This window comes from Hyperolius riggenbachi, chromosome 3 (genome assembly GCF_040937935.1).
Source record: "Hyperolius riggenbachi isolate aHypRig1 chromosome 3, aHypRig1.pri, whole genome shotgun sequence".
Taxonomy (NCBI): domain Eukaryota; kingdom Metazoa; phylum Chordata; class Amphibia; order Anura; family Hyperoliidae; genus Hyperolius; species Hyperolius riggenbachi.
Genome location: NC_090648.1, coordinates 440674807 through 440693258, shown reverse-complemented (window position 1 = coordinate 440693258; position 18452 = coordinate 440674807). Strand labels below are relative to the sequence as shown.

At 36.7% G+C, this 18452-nt stretch overlaps 1 protein-coding gene across 8 annotated transcripts in view; it reads left to right on the top strand.

The window, feature by feature from the left end:
- LOC137564200 (protocadherin gamma-C5-like) overlaps window positions 1-18452 on the top strand; it is a 669033-nt gene that overhangs the window by 97681 nt on the left and 552900 nt on the right. Inside the window, exon 1 of one of the 8 annotated variants that reach the window (XM_068277748.1) lies at window positions 2028-4554. The exons of 5 other annotated variants lie outside the window; for them this stretch is intronic. In XM_068277748.1, coding sequence (XP_068133849.1) covers window positions 2140-4554 — 2415 coding nt within the window. In that variant the 5' untranslated portion in view covers window positions 2028-2139. Of the gene's footprint in view, window positions 1-2027; window positions 4555-8967; window positions 10578-14704; window positions 17138-18452 lie in introns of those variants that run through there. 2 more of the 8 variants (XM_068277764.1, XM_068277747.1) reach the window with 2 other exon arrangements.

Sequence of the window (18452 nt, the reverse complement as noted above, 5' to 3'; positions counted from 1 at the left end):
AGTGAAACTATCTTCAGTTTTCTTCTATGTTGTTGGTATGTACCTTATGTACTAATGAGTTCATACAGTAAATTCTGTATTTTTTGGACTAAAGTGGGGAAAAAAGTAACTGCATCTTTTAGTCCAAATGCAGGGAGTTCCTGACTTGTGAATGCCTGCCAATATGAACCTCCAACCTTCAGCAATGTTGGGGACTCCCTGTATTGTGTCCATGCAGAGGAGGACACAGGGAGACAAACATAGGACACAGAGGGACAAAAAGGGTCATAGAGAAGGACACAAGGAGGCGAGAGGCAGACACATAAGGGACACAGGGGGATGCAAGGGGACAGAGTAGGACACAGGAAGACACAAGAGGTACAAGGGGGCATGAGGTACAAAGGGTGCATAATACACAGAGGCGGGACAAGGTCCTCCAGCACCCAAGGCTGAGACACCAAAGTGCGCCCCTCCATCCCTTCCACCCCAGCCGTCACACACTGATTGCTATAAGACTAAGAGGTGCCACAGGGCCCACAACCTCCCCAACACCTCAATATCTAGTTATCTGGCTTGCAGTCACTGTCATGTAGGTTTACCACTGTCACCAGGTTTAGTATATATTTTTCCCCTGGGTTTGTCCTCTAAACCTAGGTGTGTCTTATGTTCAGAAGCATCTTATAATCCGAAAAATATGGTAATGCCTTTTATGTACTACAGAGGCAAAATTCTGAAGTAATTTGAGGTAAGACAGCCAAATAAAATGTGCTAACTCTTCACAATAAGACTAGCCTACATTGACCTCTGACTTCCATTTGTCTATCCTATATAATAATAATAATATAATAATAGGCAACTGTCCCTGTGTACAGCAGGGACAGTTGTCTCTGTGTAGCTGGGTCTGTGCTTTTTGTAGCCTCACACAGACAGGATGACAGGGATGGGGCCAGGGAGCCAGGCGGGCATGTGAGCGGGCGGCCAGGTGTGCGGCAGGTGTGCGCGTGGCGGGTGCAGGCGCCCATGTGTGAGGCAGGTGCGCTCGTGTGCGCTGTACATGCGGCGGCGAAAAACACAGACCCTAGAGCCCTTTTTTAAACGGGCTTGGGTCTGCTAGTAATTTTAATGTTAGTTTAAAAAGGGTACCTGAACTTACCCTTGAAATTGTAAGATTGTAAGTTGTTTCAACTTGTTTCCCAACAAAAGCTGTTTGACAATTGTGCTACATAAAAGAACGCTGTTGAGTGTGTGAATGGGGCTTAACAGACAATTTTGCCAGATAGTTGGACAGATAGTTGGTAGGTGTGTATGAACCTTTAGGATTGTGCATCCTTTGTGTGATAGGCAGACAATGGAGGAATTGACAGAGCAAATTAGAGTTAGAGAAGTGGAGTTCATGATGGACTGGAGCTGAGCCAGCTAGCTGGCAGGTAGGCCACAGAGGAGGGAGTTGCAGTAATCAAAATGTAAAACAATCTGGGCATGCACAAGAAGTTTCATAACATCCTGGATCAAAAAGGGGCCAATGCAGGAAACGTTACGAGTTTGATTCTGCCAAAATTAGAGATGAATTTATCTTATCGTAACTGATCTTATAATATTAATTTGATCGTTCAGAGTTTTTTTGATCCTCCATGTCTGCTTCTGTGTGTTTGATATTTTAAAAACTAATACATTTTTCATCATTAAATCACTTTTTTCCTATTTTGTAAGTAATGGTATTTAAGGGACTGAGTGACACATAAAGGCTTTGCAAAAGGACAATAGGAGTAAATGTGAAGAATTCTTATTTCCTTCTTCTGTGCAGTAAAGAACAAAGGTGAATTAACTTTTGTTTACATCCCCATTCTGAATGATAAATATGATATGTAGGATAACTGTATAATATGATTGTAAAAACAAGCCTGCAGTTCAAACTAGTTACTCCAGGTGGCACTGTTGGACTATAGTTGTATTTATTCAATCTCAGAATTTCAGTTGCTTTGGATTTGTAGTGCAATTTCACAGACCAGGGCTGCACAATTACACAAGACATCATTTTATGTTTTCTGCTTTAAAATGGATCATTCTGCAAAATATGAACATTAGCCTTTGTTTAGACTCTGTTTCTCAATTTGGATATATGAACAAAAAACACTGGTATACTTCAGTACAATAAGAAACATGGATATTCATCACTGCTACAGAGGAAAAGGGATGGTCACATTGCAGGTTGTATGTTTTCTTATTTCTTTTACTTTTGAGCATACCTTAGCTCAACTCCATTATTCCATACCTGAGGAACTAAAAAAGGGATCCGCTGTTGGAAATATAGCAAAAGATCTGGGTTTGAATACAAAGGAATTATCACTCAGAAATTTCCACATTCTCTCAAGAGGCAAAACGCAGTATTTTACAATTAATTTGGAAAATGGAGATTTGTATATTACAGATCGCATCGATAGAGAAGGACTGTGTGGATTAAAGCAGAACTGTTTCATAACCTTCGAAGCTGTGATTGAAAACCCTTTGCATTTGTATACAATAAAGGTGGAAATTCAGGATGTAAATGACAATGCACCAAGTTTCTCAAAAGATGTTTTTGACATAGTGATTAGTGAATTGGCTTTGCCTGGTGCACGTCTTGCCTTGGGACATGCGGAAGACTCAGATACTGGTACTAATTCCATATTGAGGTATGCAGTTGATGGAAACACGTTTTTCTCACTCGGAGAAAGAGTTGCCTCTGATGGAATTAAATATCCAGAACTTATCTTGGAAAAATCTCTAGATAGAGAGAAGCAGAGTTTCTATGGATTAACATTAATGGCCATGGATAGAGGTGACCCTTCCAAAACAGGCACCGCTGTCATTAATGTTGAAGTACTTGATGTGAATGATAATGTTCCTAAATTTGATAAAGATGCATATGAGATTCATTTACATGAAAATGCTCCTAATGGTTTTGAAATTGTCCAACTACATGCAACTGATAGAGATGAAGGCTCAAATGCACAAATTACATATTCATTCAGCAACATTCCTGAAAATGCACGGGACATTTTTATGATAGATTCTAAAAATGGAAGCATAAAAGTTACAGGAGATATTGACTTTGAGATTACAGAAGAATTTAAGCTGACCATAGAAGCAAAAGATGGCGGGGGGCTCGCCACTTATTGCAAGATAGCAATACAAATACTTGATGTCAATGACAATGCCCCTGAAATAACAATCACATCTTTTTTAGCTACAATTCCTGAGAACTCTACCCCAAATACAACTATAGCATTAATTAATGTTCATGACATAGACAGTGGGGAGAACGGATATGTTGTCTGTGAAATTTCTGATGCTTTACCTTTCAAATTAATATCATCAACTGACAATTATTACAAACTGGTGACAACAGAAAATATTGACAGAGAGAGAATGTCCCACTATAATATCACAATAAAAGCTATAGATAATGGATCTCCCCAACTTTCAACCAGCATAACTTTCCAACTCACCATCTCGGATGTTAATGATAATGTGCCTGTTTTTGACAGAACAAATTATGTTGTGTATGTTCAGGAAAATAACCCACAAGGGACTTCAGTGTATAGGATTCATGCATCAGATTATGATATTAATGAAAATGCTAAAGTTAGTTATTCTATCCTTAGTAATGATATAGATGGAATCCCAGTGTCTTCATATGTTTCCATCAACTCAGTGACTGGGATACTGTATGCTCAGAGGTCATTTGACTATGAACAGTTACGGGAATTTCATTTTCAGGTCATGGCCAAAGATAGTGGATCTCCACCTCTAAGCAGTAATGTCACTGTGAAGATATGTATCATTGATAAGAATGACAATGCTCCCAAGATTCTCTACCCATCACCAGATACTGAGGAATCATTGTTTGAATTTATCCCTCATTCTGCCGAGAAAGGTTATCTAGTGACCAAAGTGATTGCTGTGGATGATGACTCCGGACACAATGCCTGTCTCTCTTATTACTTCCTACAAGCTCCTGACCTATTATTATTTGTCATTGGTCAACAGACTGGAGAAATCAAAATAGGAAGAGATCTTAAAGAAGTGGATTCTTTAAGTCAAAAGATTGTGGTTTTGGTGAAGGACAATGGGCAACCTTCTTTGTCATCCACAGTAACGTTAAGTTTGGTTGTTGCCGAAAACTTTCAGCAAGTTGTACCAGAAATAAGAAAGCAACCCAAGAATACTGAAACAACTTCAAATACAACCTTCTACTTAGTAGTTTCTATTGGGCTCATTTCTTTTTTCTTTATTGGCACAGTTATGGTTACAATTATTTTGAGGTGCAGAAAACCTAACACTCCAACATCTTTTCAAACTTACAACAGGAATGTATATCCTCAGTTCACCCTGGGATGTCCTTCTGAGATCAGTGACACAAGCTTACCTTTCCCTTTCTCATATGACGTATGTGTGACTCTTGACTCAAAGCAGAATGAAATTGCCTATCTGAAACCAGTCCACAATGTCCCTACAGACAATCTCATTGACACAGAAGATTCAACAGAGAATGACAAACCACAGGAAAGTCTTATATCAGCGTCGGCTATACAGGTAAAACGCATTTACTAAATAAAAAATAATATTTGTAGATGGTATGTGTTATTTTTGCTAGTGTTTGCATTTCAAAGGTATTTTATGGCCAACATTTTTGCTTTTGATGTATTTATTAAGCAGCTGTGCACCTGGTCTGATGCTAACATTTTGCAACATCATTCCATTATGTTCTTACAGTAATTAAACTGTACTTCACCACCCCTATTCACTAACTACCTGTTTAGTACTGTAAATCTCTATTTTTATTATTATTTTATTTTTTCTTGCTTAATGTTTGAAGTCTCGGTCACTTATTAAGAGGTTGGCTTAAAATGCCATAAAATAAGAGGTTTAACTTGCTTCAATCTTTTGACACCATGGATACTTATTTTAACTACTAATGGGTGTTTAGCATTCAGAGCATTTTTCTAGAAAAACCTTTTCCAGTTGAGTTGAAGAACTCTAGTACCGGAAGGGGAAAAGAACAACAAAAGAAAACAGGATATGGTGGATTATCTAAATTACTGGGATAAGAATCAATAAAAGTGCTACTTACAAAGATGGGTTGCTAGAGGTAACCACAGTAGAAAGCCTGTGGAGAATTCCTTCTCCATGTGGATAATTCTGGGTTAATCTCTATGGTCAATCTCCAAATAAATTAAACCACTGGAAAATATATCACAGGGGAGAACCCCTAGAAGGCCGGGATGTTGTTCGTTAAAAATAAATTGTTAATAAGGTTGCTAAAAATAAATTATGTTACCTCAGAAGAGGAATGGGTTTGTAAAAAAATAGGTGATTGAACACAAATGATGATGCATTTTACAGGACTTACCCGCTTCTTCAGGTAAATAAAACAGTGTCTGTTAAGTGAAACGCTGAGGACTTGGAGCACCTGTTTTCATGGTGTTTTATTTATTGACCTAAAGAAGCCAGTGAGACCTGTGAAAAACATTATAACTTGTGTCCAATAAAAATTTTTTACAAATCCATTCCTCATCCGAGGTAAGATCATTTATTTTTAAATACTCAGATATAATGATAGGATCTAGCAGCATTGTTCATTCTGTAATGTTTTATGATGTACTTTAGAGCAGGTGTGAAAATATAAGTATTTAAACTTCGTATAGATTAAATGTGATTTATGTTACCTATTTGTGTGAAATATATACACTTAATATGTAACTGCATTTATAAGTAGTATTTTTGGCGTTATTCTAGACTGGGCATGATGCAATAAGGCAATAAAATTGTGAAATTGATTTTGCCTAGTCTTATACTTATTTTTCATTTACATGTATTCCTTTAAATGATGTTTAAAATCTGCATGTGTGGTATCTTCCATGAGAATATGTAATATATGCTAAATTTTTGTGGGTGAAAGTGTCTTCCTTTGGTGATCTACAGGTAATTAAAGAGCAAAATTGATAAAAATGATGTCATTCCTGCTAGCCTCAATGATCCTCCATAATCCTTTGAATTCAGTTGGAGTCTTGCATAATTAGGTAATGGCCAGAGATCTGACAGTGGGCCATGACTAGGGATGCTCATTTGGATTCTGCAGAAATGCAATTTCTGAATTTCCAATCGGAAATTGCATTTCCACATCAAAATTCGGAAATAGGTAATGCAAGTGCGGTATGCGGATTTTCGCTGCAATTTTCACGGAAATCGTGGAAATTTCCACCGACTTTAACATACATTTTCTCAAAAACTACAAGGTCTTTTTAAAAGATTTTTTCCCCTCTTATTTCCACTTTTCTGCTTAACATACCCTGAAAATTTGGTGTTTTTAGAACCTACGTGGCCTTTGCTATTAACCACCAAAGTTGGCCACTGTTGACTGTAATGTAAAATGCAGAAAATTTGCATTACCGATATGCGATATTCAAAAAGACTTTTTAGTTTTTGAGAAAATCGATGTTACAGTTGGCAGAAATTACCGCGAAAATCTGCATCGGAATGCAGAAATCATTAGCAGAAACGGTAGCGGTAATTGGCAATGGCGGAAAGCGGATTTTTTGGCGGAAATGGAAATTGGCATTTCCGTCCATCCCTACTCATGACAGCAGAGCTGGGGGCTGGACCAAAAGATAAGATCTTTCAGCAACAGTTGTGCATAAGTAAATAAAAGTTTCTCTTTGTGAATAATTGATAGTATCAACAGATGATAAGCTGTATCCACACTTTGGTGCTCTTTAAAGAAATTTTATCTCAATTTTTTAATTAAATAATTTGATTATCAAGTAGGCGGTAAAACTTTGTTGATGACAACACATACCATTTTTAAGTCCATAAGATCCCCCAGTAACCCCTCATTTTAGAGTCAGTCAGATTACAAGTAACAGATTTAATTTCTTCCTTATCATAGCTCTGCTGTTCTTCTCCTCCACTTAAGACCAGGCTTCAATCTAACTGCATGGTGCATTTCAAAACTTTAAATTCTAAACTAGGAGTCAAAACTTAACTATTAAGCACCCCAACACTTGGGAGGATGCATGTTTGTCCACTGTACAGGTTTACTTGAAAGTTTGTTGTAATTGTAAGTGTGTGTGTGTGTGTGTGTGTGTGTGTGTGTGTGTGTGTGTGTGTGTGTGTGTGTGTGTGTGTGTGTGTGTGTGTGTGTGTGTGTGTGTGTGTGTGTGTGTGTGTGTGTGTGTGTGTGTGTGTGGTGTGTGTGTGTGTGTGTGTGTGTGTTCTTGCATTTCAGTATGTTTGTCTATGCAGTTCTGCATACTCATTGCATATAATGGAATTGTGTGTTGATAACACTTTTTTAAATTACTTTTTAAATAGTACTCTTCATATACTCTTAGTTTTTCAAAAAATATATTGCATATTTGTATTTTTTATTCTGATGTTGTTTTAACATGAAATGTAGGTATTATGACGTAAGGCTGTCCTTTTCATCAAGCTGATTTGTAAATGAGAATCAATTATAGAAGTTTCAAACAAAACTTCAAAGGCGGCTGTACCTACATCTATAAATACCAAATGTAAAAATAAATGAATTTATAAGCGAGAGTCATTGAGTCATTGAAACTCAGGAGAAATAGTTAATTGCATATGGGCCCCTGTGTTTACAAATTAGCTTCTCTGTCAGCTGTCTGCCTCTTCTCTAACACTGGAAATTACTCACAGATGAGGGGGGATTAGACAGGCTAAACTCTCTAAATACATACAGAGTGCATTTGTGCATTTTTCCTTCTGTCCTGTGCCAGAATTCAGGTCCACTTTAAGTAACATTCTCAATGCATTTGCATTTTAATTAAAACAACATTTATCTATAATATCGGTTAAACTATTGTTTATATAAATTTGTTTTAAACATACTAATTTTAAAAGCTTGAGTGAACTGGATATAATTTTGTTTCAAAAATAGTGTTGCATTTCAATATTATGCCAGTTGGGGCCACTGTTGCATCATAAAAGATCTTGTAGCTAAGTGTATAACAATTCTAGATCCTCACAGTGCCACTTTGCAGAGCTGCATAAGGAAACACAAGGCAGGATTGTTGCTCTTTCTATTGCAACTTGCACATTTCTGCTAGAAAAGAAGCAGTATCTTATATGATTTTTTATACATCTTCTTAAGATGAATTGGATGTAAGGTTTCCCTTGTGACAGATAATTTGAAAATTGGTTATTCTAGAAGAATGAAAATGATCTGGAAAGAAGCATTTTTTATAATTGGTTTCACATTTCTACATGTTTGTGCTCAGCTTCACTATACAATACCTGAAGAGTTGAAACAAGGATCTGCAATAGGAAACATAGCTAAGGATCTTGGATTAAATGTGAAAGAACTGGCATTCAGGAATTTCCATGTAATCTCACAAGGTAATACAAAATATTTTCATGTTAATTTGGACACAGGAGATTTATACATTGTGGAAAGAATAGACAGAGAAATATTATGTAACATGAAACAGACATGTTTGCTCAGCTTTGAAGCTGTGATTGAAAATCCTTTGAATTTATATACAATTAATGTTGAAATACAGGATGTTAATGATAACCCTCCAATCTTTTTGAAAGACAAATTTGATATTGTGATCAGTGAATCAGCATTGCCTGGAGTCCAGCTTGCTTTAGGACATGCTCAGGATCCGGATCTTGGCACCAATACTGTGCAAAGTTACAGGATCAGTGATAATGACTTCTTCACACTGGGAGAAAACATTATAGATGAAGTTAAATACCCCAAACTTATTTTACAAAAAGCACTGGATAGAGAACAACAAAAGAGCCATGAACTGATTCTATTTGCACTGGACAGCGGGCAACCACCAAAAACAGGAACTGCTTTCATTAAAATTTTAGTGCATGATGTCAATGACAACTTTCCAAAGTTTAAGGAGGACAAATACCGTGTAAGTTTAAATGAAGATGTACCTGTTGGCTTTCTAGTTCTCCAGTTGCATGCTATTGATGAAGATGAAGGAAATAATGCAAAGATTGCATATTCATTTGTAAATATTCAAGAAAATGTTCAACGGATGTTTGCAGTGGACCTTGTGAGTGGTGTAATTACTGTTGCAGGAAACTTAGATTATGAAACAGCGGAAGAGTACAAATTAACAGTAGAGGCAAAAGATGGTGGTGGCCTTGTAGCTGATTGCAAAGTATCAATACAAATTATTGATGTTAATGACAATCCCCCTGAAATAAAAATAACATCTTTCTCAACCACAGTTCCAGAAGATTCTCCAGTTGGGACAGTTATAGCTCTCATTAATGTTCGGGATTTAGATACTGGAGATAATGGTGAAGCCTTTTGTCATATTTCTGAAAAAATGCCATTTAAGCTAGTGTCTTCTTCTCGAAGCTATTACAAAATAGAAACCACAGCCGGCCTAGACAGAGAACAAACTTCAGAATACAATATCACTATTACAGCAATAGATAAAGGAACACCCCAACTGTCTTCCAACAAAACCATACAACTTGTAATTTCAGATGTCAATGACAATCCTCCTTTTTTTGACCAAAATAATTACATTATATATCTTTCTGAAAATAACCAGCCAGGAATTTCTATACATAAGGTATTCTCAACAGACATCGATCTTAATGAGAACGGAAAAGTCACATACAACATTCTAAACAGCAACATTGAAGATATTCCAGTCTCATCATATGTTTCAATAAACTCAATTTCTGGAGTTCTTTATGCACAAAGATCCTTTGATTATGAATTGTTACGGGAGTTCCAGTTTCAGGTGATGGCAAAAGATGGTGGATCTCCACCTTTGAGCTGTAATGTAACAGTGAGGATATGTATTGTTGACAAAAATGATAATGCTCCTAAGATTCTCTACCCATCATCAGACACAGAAGAATCACCAGTATTTGAATTTATTCCTCACTCTGCTGAAAAGGGTTATCTAGTGACCAAAGTAATTGCAATAGATGCAGATTCTGGACACAATGCATGGCTCTCCTATCATTTATTACAAGCTCCTGACCAATCTTTATTTATAATAGGACAACAAACTGGTGAAATCAGTATTGGAAGAGACCTCCCAGACCTGGAGTCTTTAAGACAAAAGATAGTGGTTCTGGTTAAAGATAATGGTGCTCCGTCCCTGTCATCTACAGTACCAATAAACCTGGTTATAGCAGAAAACTTTCAGCAGGTGGCACCAGAAATAAAACGCCAACCTAATCATTCTGATGCCCCATCTAACCTGACATTCTACTTAATGGTTTCTATTGCCTTTATCTCTATCTTATTTATTATAACTGTGATAGCAACAGTCATTTTTAAATTCAGAAAATCACACGCTCCAACAGCCTTGGGATCATACAACAGAAATGTGTACCCTCAGTTCACCCTGGGGTGTCCTTCTGAGTTCAGTGACACAAGCTTACCCTTTCCATTCTCCTATGATGTGTGTGTGACTCTTGACTCACAGCAGAATGAAATTGCTTATCTGAAACCAGTCCAGAATGTCCCTACAGACAATCTTATTGATACAAATGATACAGTAGAAGTAAATCAGCAAGCAAATGGGTTGCAAGCAGCTCATGACTTACAGGTAAGGGTTGTGTTTGAATAGGTATGGCTTGAGATTAATCTACTTTATACTGTGGTTTAGCCAAAATAAAATGTTGATGGCAATTCCAGGTACTTATGTAAGCTTTCAAAAGCTTTCCCAGGAAACCTTCCTTATGTAAGCAAGAATTACTTAGCTTGTAACAATTGTAACAACAATTTATTTTTTTAAACTTTTACATTTTTATCAGAGAATTGTAAATAGAAGAATTACAATGCATAGCACAATTCATCAATTTGTAATGTAAGTTTACTCAATTACATTTCTCAAAATTAAATAGTCCAGATATTGAGGCTAATAGAAACTGAAGCAAAAACAGAGAAGATGTCAAGAGGGAATAATAAGGATTTACAGGGTTTAAATAAAAGTGTCTGGATAGCATACTGGTAAAGGGCTCTGCTTCTGACACAGGAGACCAGGGTTCAAATTTCAGCTCTAACTGTTCAGTAAGCCAGTATCTATTCAGTAGGATACCTTGGGTAACACTCCCTAGTTCTGCTACTGCCTATAGAGCGTATCCTAGTTGCTGCAGCTCTGACACTTTGAGTCCATTAGGAGAAAAACACAATATAAATGTTCTTTGTCTTGTCTGTGTTTAATTTTTGACTAAAACACATGATCCTATTGGTTAGCCAGGACAACACATCATCTTGACCTTAGTTTTTGGAAATTATTAATAAGCATCTCTGCTTCTTCTTATATTGAGACACATTTCTCATACATTTTAGTCATTTGCACTTATGTATTTATTTTGAGGCAAACTATTTAAATCTTCATATAAAAAAAGCTGACAACAGGTAGTTCTGAAATATCAGAGAAAGGCTGGTGAATGTAAAGGTGTTTCTCTGGTCATGCCGTCTTATGTTAGTCTAAAAAATGTTTTATGGAAGTGTATACAGTAAATATGAATATGTCTATAAGAAAATATGGTGTTTAATACAGCATTTATTGGTATGCAGTTATAATCTACTTTGGGCTTCTAAACTATTGCCATAAAACTATATGTTCTCCACAGTAAAGCAAAGGCCTAGATGTTACTTGAAATCAGAGTAATACACCTCATTTATTGACACTGCTGGTATGTAAAAAGCTACTTTGCATAAGATAACCTGTATTATTTTGGAAATTACTGCTCATGTTGTGAAAATATACTCACTGGCTTGACTCACCAATTTAGTTCCATGGTTTGAGAACATTGAAGAACATTAATGATAGAAAACCTTGCCTAGATTTTTAACATAACTGTCTTCTATCGCGGCAAATGCTGTTGAGGCTCTTTTAAATGTCCACTTTTAGGAGGTTGCCAAATGATGTCTATCTTTACTGTAAGTGACAGCAACATAGGAGAAAAGTAATTAATGGCATGCTTTACTCTGGGAGAAATGTACTTTTTATTTATGTGTTTTCATGTATTTTAAAGTTTACAATGTTTCACTATAGTGGTCCTCTAAGTCATTGTAACATAGTTTAGCTTCTTACTTATCACTTTGCTATCAGAGTGTCATGATCTGGTGGATTTTGGTATGGCCACCTTAATATTTTAAGCTCATGCAAGAAAAAAATGAGATGCACAGTACAGCAGGTAGGCCCTTATTCAATTCCCTTTTCCTCCTAAGTTTTCTTTTTTCATCTTCTGTTTAAAATAACTTTTCAGCTCTCTGCAACCAAAAAAACACTTGCAGGTATTGGCTGTGGCGGGTAATGTGCTTAGAGGTTATTGGCTATCTCAGAAACATAATTAATAAATATTGTTGTATTGTTTGTATTTAGCAATTTTAAAACATTCTTATTGTTGCATTAAATCCATTTTCATTACTTATACTTCAAACATTATTGTTCGCATTGGATATTTTCTCTTACAACATACAGTATATATGATTTAGAAAATAAATTGGAATTTGGAAACTAAAGATTTGTGTGTGGCAAAAAACCCCAAACAAAACAAAAAACAACAAAGAAACCACAAAGGCCCCTCTGCTGCAAATATAACTAGTTAGAAATCCATAGGTAAATGATGAGACTAATCTTGTGAGTGGGTTTATGGAGATAATGCTGACATCTGAATTAGACTGAATTTCAGTATCAGACCTTGGAATTGTAATATTTTTAATCTCTACTACACATTCAATCAAATGTTCACATGTTGAAATCCAGTACCAATCATAATTATCAGACAAAAGAAGTAAAGCTAGTTTGTTTTTTTAATTTATGTGGGCTCAGGGGGTGTTTGCAAGTTTAAAAAGTGTTGATACACAATTATGGAGCTTGCCTAACAGATTCGTATGTGTCAAGGAGCACTTGAGTTTATGTTATCTACAATAGGGGTTACTTTGTCAGCATGGTCATTAATAAAGGAGCAAGTTTTATAATAACCATGGGAGACGTTGACACATGGTACTCAACTTTTTTGATGTTATGTGTAGAACAGTAACAATGTTTTCTGAAACACCTTTTATAATAAAATCCTAGAAATAGCTTTCCTCTGTCATTTATTGCTATTTTATTGAAATTCCGCCTAGTGTGGGTGAGAGGCTTTATTAAAGAGAACCCGAGGCAGGGTTCTCACAACAAAATCTCCATAAAGAGGCTGGCTCTGCCTATCGAGCCCAGCCTCTGTTGCTAATCAGATCCCCCCGAAATCCCCCCTGCACTCAGCCAGACCCCATAAATCACAGCCGCGCTGTGTGGCTGTGTTTACCTTCCTAACGTCAGTCTCGGCACTCCCCCCGCCTCCTGCAGAGCTCCGGTCCCTGCCCGCGTCCCTTCCCTCCAATCAGCGTGAAGGGAAGGGACGTGGGCGAGGACCGGAGCGATACAGGAGGCGGGGAGAGCGGAGACTGATGTTAGGAAGCTAAACACAGCCGCTGCTGACACGCTGCGTGTCGGCAGCGCGGCTGTAATTTATGGGGTCTGGCTGAGCGCAGGGAGGATTTAGGGGGGATCTGATTCTGGGCTCTATAGGCAAAGCCAGCCTCTGTATGGGGATTTTGTTGTGAGAACCCCACCTCGGGTTCTCTTTAAGGCTTGGCAAATAGGGTCTATCAGCTCAGTGCTTCAGCAGGGCTGGCAGTTATATTTCTCTGCTTCCTTTCTGCTGGTATTTTTAGTGTAAGAAAATCTTGAGGTTTTTTTTGTGCTTTTCTTTGATATGTCAGAGTTGTTGATTGGTATTTAATTACTGATGAGCTAAGGCAGAAAGTAAGACCCTAGTTTCATATAAAGTGGAGCCCATTTAGCATGGATTGATAAGAGGAAAAATAAGTAAACAAAAACAACCATCTCTAAAACTTTAAACTTCAAAGTTATGTCACTATAGAAAATATCACCTGTTTGATTTCTGAACAGATACTTTTTGCATTTCACTAAAATCATGTAATTATTACTAAGGAAAGTTTTCTGTATGTGCTTTTGACAAGAGAGTTCCTGTATGCCTACATAAATACCTAGCTGCAAATTGTTTAATATGGTGTTGATGTTATATGAAGATATTTTCTTAGCTTTTCGTAGTATTATTAAATTGATCAAGCACATAATAATTTTGCTTTTCCATTTACTTATTACTGTATTTTTATTTTGTCTGAAAATATGATTCTACCAAATGAATTTAAAGTTACGCAGTTACTAATAATAAAAGTTATTTGTGACTTTGTGTGGTTAAAATATTAAAAACTATTTTTTTATACCTTGAAAGAACATCTAGGTGTTTTGCTTGCAAAGAAAATAGGGGTACAGAAAGACTTTAGGAAAATACAATGATAGAAACATAATTAATGTATAATATAGAAACACATGTATGCATAGTAAATAAGAACACTTTTTTCTAAATTGTCCCATTTCTGTATTTAATGCTTCCATTTCAAAAATAAACCTGCAATTCCACTTAGAGACTCTGAGCGCCGCTGTAGGACTGCAATTGAATTTTCATCTTAGATTTCCAGTAGCTCTGGATTTTTAAAGCATTTATATAGAGCAAGGCTGCAGAATTGCATACCGTACTACATTGTGTCTTTTGCTTTAAAATGGATCATTCTATTATCCTTGAAAACTACTAAGCTTTTATTTAGATTAACTTCTATATTTGGATATATAAAAGAGCACGGAGACATTTTAGTGCAAAGGGAACTATGGATGTCCATTATGGCTACAAAAGAAGGAAGATGGTCACATTTCAGGTTGTATGTTTTGTTATTTCTTTTACCTTTGAGCATGCTTTGTCTCAGCTCCATTATTCAATACCTGAAGAACTGAAAAAGGGATCTGCTGTTGGAAATATAGCGAAAGATCTGGGCTTGAATACAAAGGAATTATCACCTAGAAATTTCCACATTGTCTCAAGAGGAAAAATGCAGCATTTTACAGTAAATCTGGAAACTGGAGAATTGTATGTTACAGATCGCATCGACAGAGAAGGGCTGTGTGAAATGAAGCAGAGCTGTTTCATTAGCTTTGAAGCAGTTATTGAAAACCCTTTGCATTTGTATATGGTTAAGGTGGAAATTCAGGATGTAAATGACAATGCACCACGTTTCTCGAAAGATGTTTTTGACATTGTGATTAGTGAGTCTGCTTTGCCTGGTGTACGACTTGCTTTAGGCCATGCAGAAGATTCAGATATTGGCACCAACTCTGTGTATAAATATGCAATTGATAAAAACAAGTTTTTCTCACTCGGAGAAAAAGTTGCCTCTGATGGTCTTAAGTATCCAGAACTTAAATTGGAAGAATCCCTGGACAGAGAAAAGCAGAGTTTCTATGAATTAACACTAATGGCAATGGATGGAGGTGACCCTTCCAAAACAGGCACCGCAATCATTAATGTTAAAGTCCATGATGTAAATGATAACTTTCCTAGTTTTGATAAAGATTCATATGAGATAAAATTACAAGAAAATACCCCTAAAGGTTTTGTAATCCTTCAGCTTTATGCTGTTGATGCAGATGAAGGAGCAAATGCCCAAATTTCATATTCATTTAGCAATATTCCTGAAAATGCAAGGGACATTTTTGCTATAGATTCAAAAAATGGAAGCATAAAAGTAATTGGAGATATTGACTTTGAGGTCAAAGAAGAATTTAAGTTGACTATAGAAGCAAGAGATGGAGGTGGGCTTGCTGCTCACTGCAAAGTAGCAATACAAATAGTTGATGTCAATGACAATGCCCCTGAAATAACAATCACATCTCTTCTAGCTACGGTTCCAGAGAATTCTACCCCAAATACAATTATAGCATTGATTAATGTCCATGACATAGACAGTGGTGAGAATGGAGATGTTGCCTGTGAAATCTCTAACTCTTTACCCTTTAAATTAATTTCATCATCTGCCAATTATTACAAACTGGTGACAACAGAAAATATTGACAGAGAGAGAATGTCTAACTATAATATCACAATAAAAGCTATAGATAAAGGATCTCCTCAAATGTCAACCAGTATAACTTTCCAACTCACCATCTCAGATGTTAATGATAATGTGCCTGTTTTTGATAGAACAAATTATATTGTGTATGTTCAGGAAAATAACCCACAAGGGATATCAGTGTATAGGATTCATGCATCAGATTATGATATTAATGAAAATGCCAAAGTTAGTTATTCTCTCCTTAGTAATGATATAGATGGCATCCCGGTGTCTTCATATGTTTCCATCAACTCAGTGACTGGGGTACTGTATGCACAGAGGTCATTTGACTATGAACAGTTACGGGAATTTCATCTTCAGGTCATGGCCAAAGATAGTGGATCTCCACCTCTTAGCAATAATGTCACAGTGAAGATATGTATCATTGATAAGAATGACAATGCTCCCAAGATTCTCTACCCATCACCAGATACCGAGGAATCATTGTTTGAATTTATCCCTCATTCTGCCGAGAAAGGTTATCTAGTGACCAAAGTGATTGCTGTGGATGGTGACTCCGGACATAATGCCTGGCTCTCTTATCATTTTCTACAAGCTCCTGACCCATTATTATTTGTCATTGGTCAACAGACTGGAGAAATCAAAATAGGAAGAGATCTTAAAGAAGTGGATTCTTTAAGTCAAAAGATTGTGGTTTTGGTGAAGGACAATGGGCAACCTTCTTTGTCATCCACAGTAACGTTAAGTTTGGTTGTTGCAGAAAACTTTCAGCAAGTTGTACCAGAAATAAGAAAGCAACCCAAGAATACTGAAACATCTTCAAATACAACCTTCTACTTAGTAATGTCTATCGGTCTAATTTCTTTTTTCTTTATTGGCACAGTTATGGTTACAATTATTTTGAGGTGCAGAAAACCTAACACCCCCACATCTTTTCAGACTTATAACAGGAATGTATATCCTCAGTATACCCTGGGGTGTCCTTCTGAGATCAGTGACACAAGCTTACCTTTCCCTTTCACATATGACGTGTGTGTGACTCTTGACTCAAAGCAGAATGAAATTGCTTATCTGAAGCCAGTCCAGAATGTCCCCACGGACAATCTTATTGATACAGATGATTCAGCAGACAAGGATAATAAACCACAGGACAGTCTTATACCAGCTTCTACTACCCAGGTAAAAAGGTTTTACTAACTTATAAACATGCACTACTAAGGATTGCTAGATAAAGTGTGTTGTTTTGGCTTGGTATTGTGTCCCAGAGGTTTTTTTTAACGATCCAAAGCTTTCCTTTTGCTGTACGTAATGAGCTGCTGTGCTCTCAGATTCTTACAGTTTCCAGCATGATCCTATTATTTACTTACCTTACAGTCATGATCGTCTGTACTTCTCTACCACTGTTCACTCACTATGACCCTTATTCAATTCACTTTTTCATCAAAGTTTTCTCCTAGGTGACATTTTTACATCTTATCAATAAAATGCTTTTCAAGCCATCAGGAAGAAAGAAAATACTCAGAATATTTTTGACATTACCTTTTCACCTACTTTTTCAATTACAGAGTGCTGAAAAGTTATTTTAACCACTTGAGGACCGCGGTGTTAAACCCTAACAATCAGGCCATTTTTCTAAAATTGGGCCACTGCAGCTTTAAGGGCTCACTGCAGGGCCGCACAACTCAGCACACAAGTGATCCCCCCCCTTTTCTCCCCACCAACAGAGCTCTCTGTTGGTGGGGTCTGACCGCTCTCCAAATGTTTATTTTTTGTAAATATTTATTTTCTTTTTTCTTTAATAAATTTTCTTTTTTTTCATATTTTTCCCTCCCTCCCCCAGTCAGCCTATAACAGCGATCAGCTGTCATAGGCTTCAGCCTATGAGAGCCAATCACTATCCTGTGTTGGCGCACACGATCTCCTGCTAGCCCCATTGAAAGCTGTTCACGTGTATCGGTGTGGAGCGGTCCTGGGGCTGCCACCGTGTTCACGCCAATTGGCTTGGTGCGGACGGCAAGTAGTTAAACAGAGGATGAGAAATTATCTCCTAAAGAAAAAGGGAAATGAATAAGGACCTACCTGTTGTACTGTAAATTTATTTTTTTTCCTTGCATGAGTTTGAAGTATTAAGGTGGCCATACCAAATTCAACAAAAATGTTTGATTTACCCATTTTTTAAATAAATAGAATGAATTGTATAAAAAATGTAGTGTAATTCTATTTATAAATAAAAAATCGATGTCTATCAGCGGTGGAAAGTATGGATGGCCGAACATGTTAGACAGGAGAACAGTTCCCTGACAGTACGACCATTTGCATTTACTGCAAATTTTCATTTAAAAAATTTGCATCTGCATTTTGCATCTGCTGAGTATTGTATCTTGTATATATAACTCAAAGAAAAAAAAACAAGATAACAAACTGGTATCCATACAAGCTGAAAAATAGTAATAAGTAAGTAATAAATAAATTGAGTAATAATCACTGAACAGTA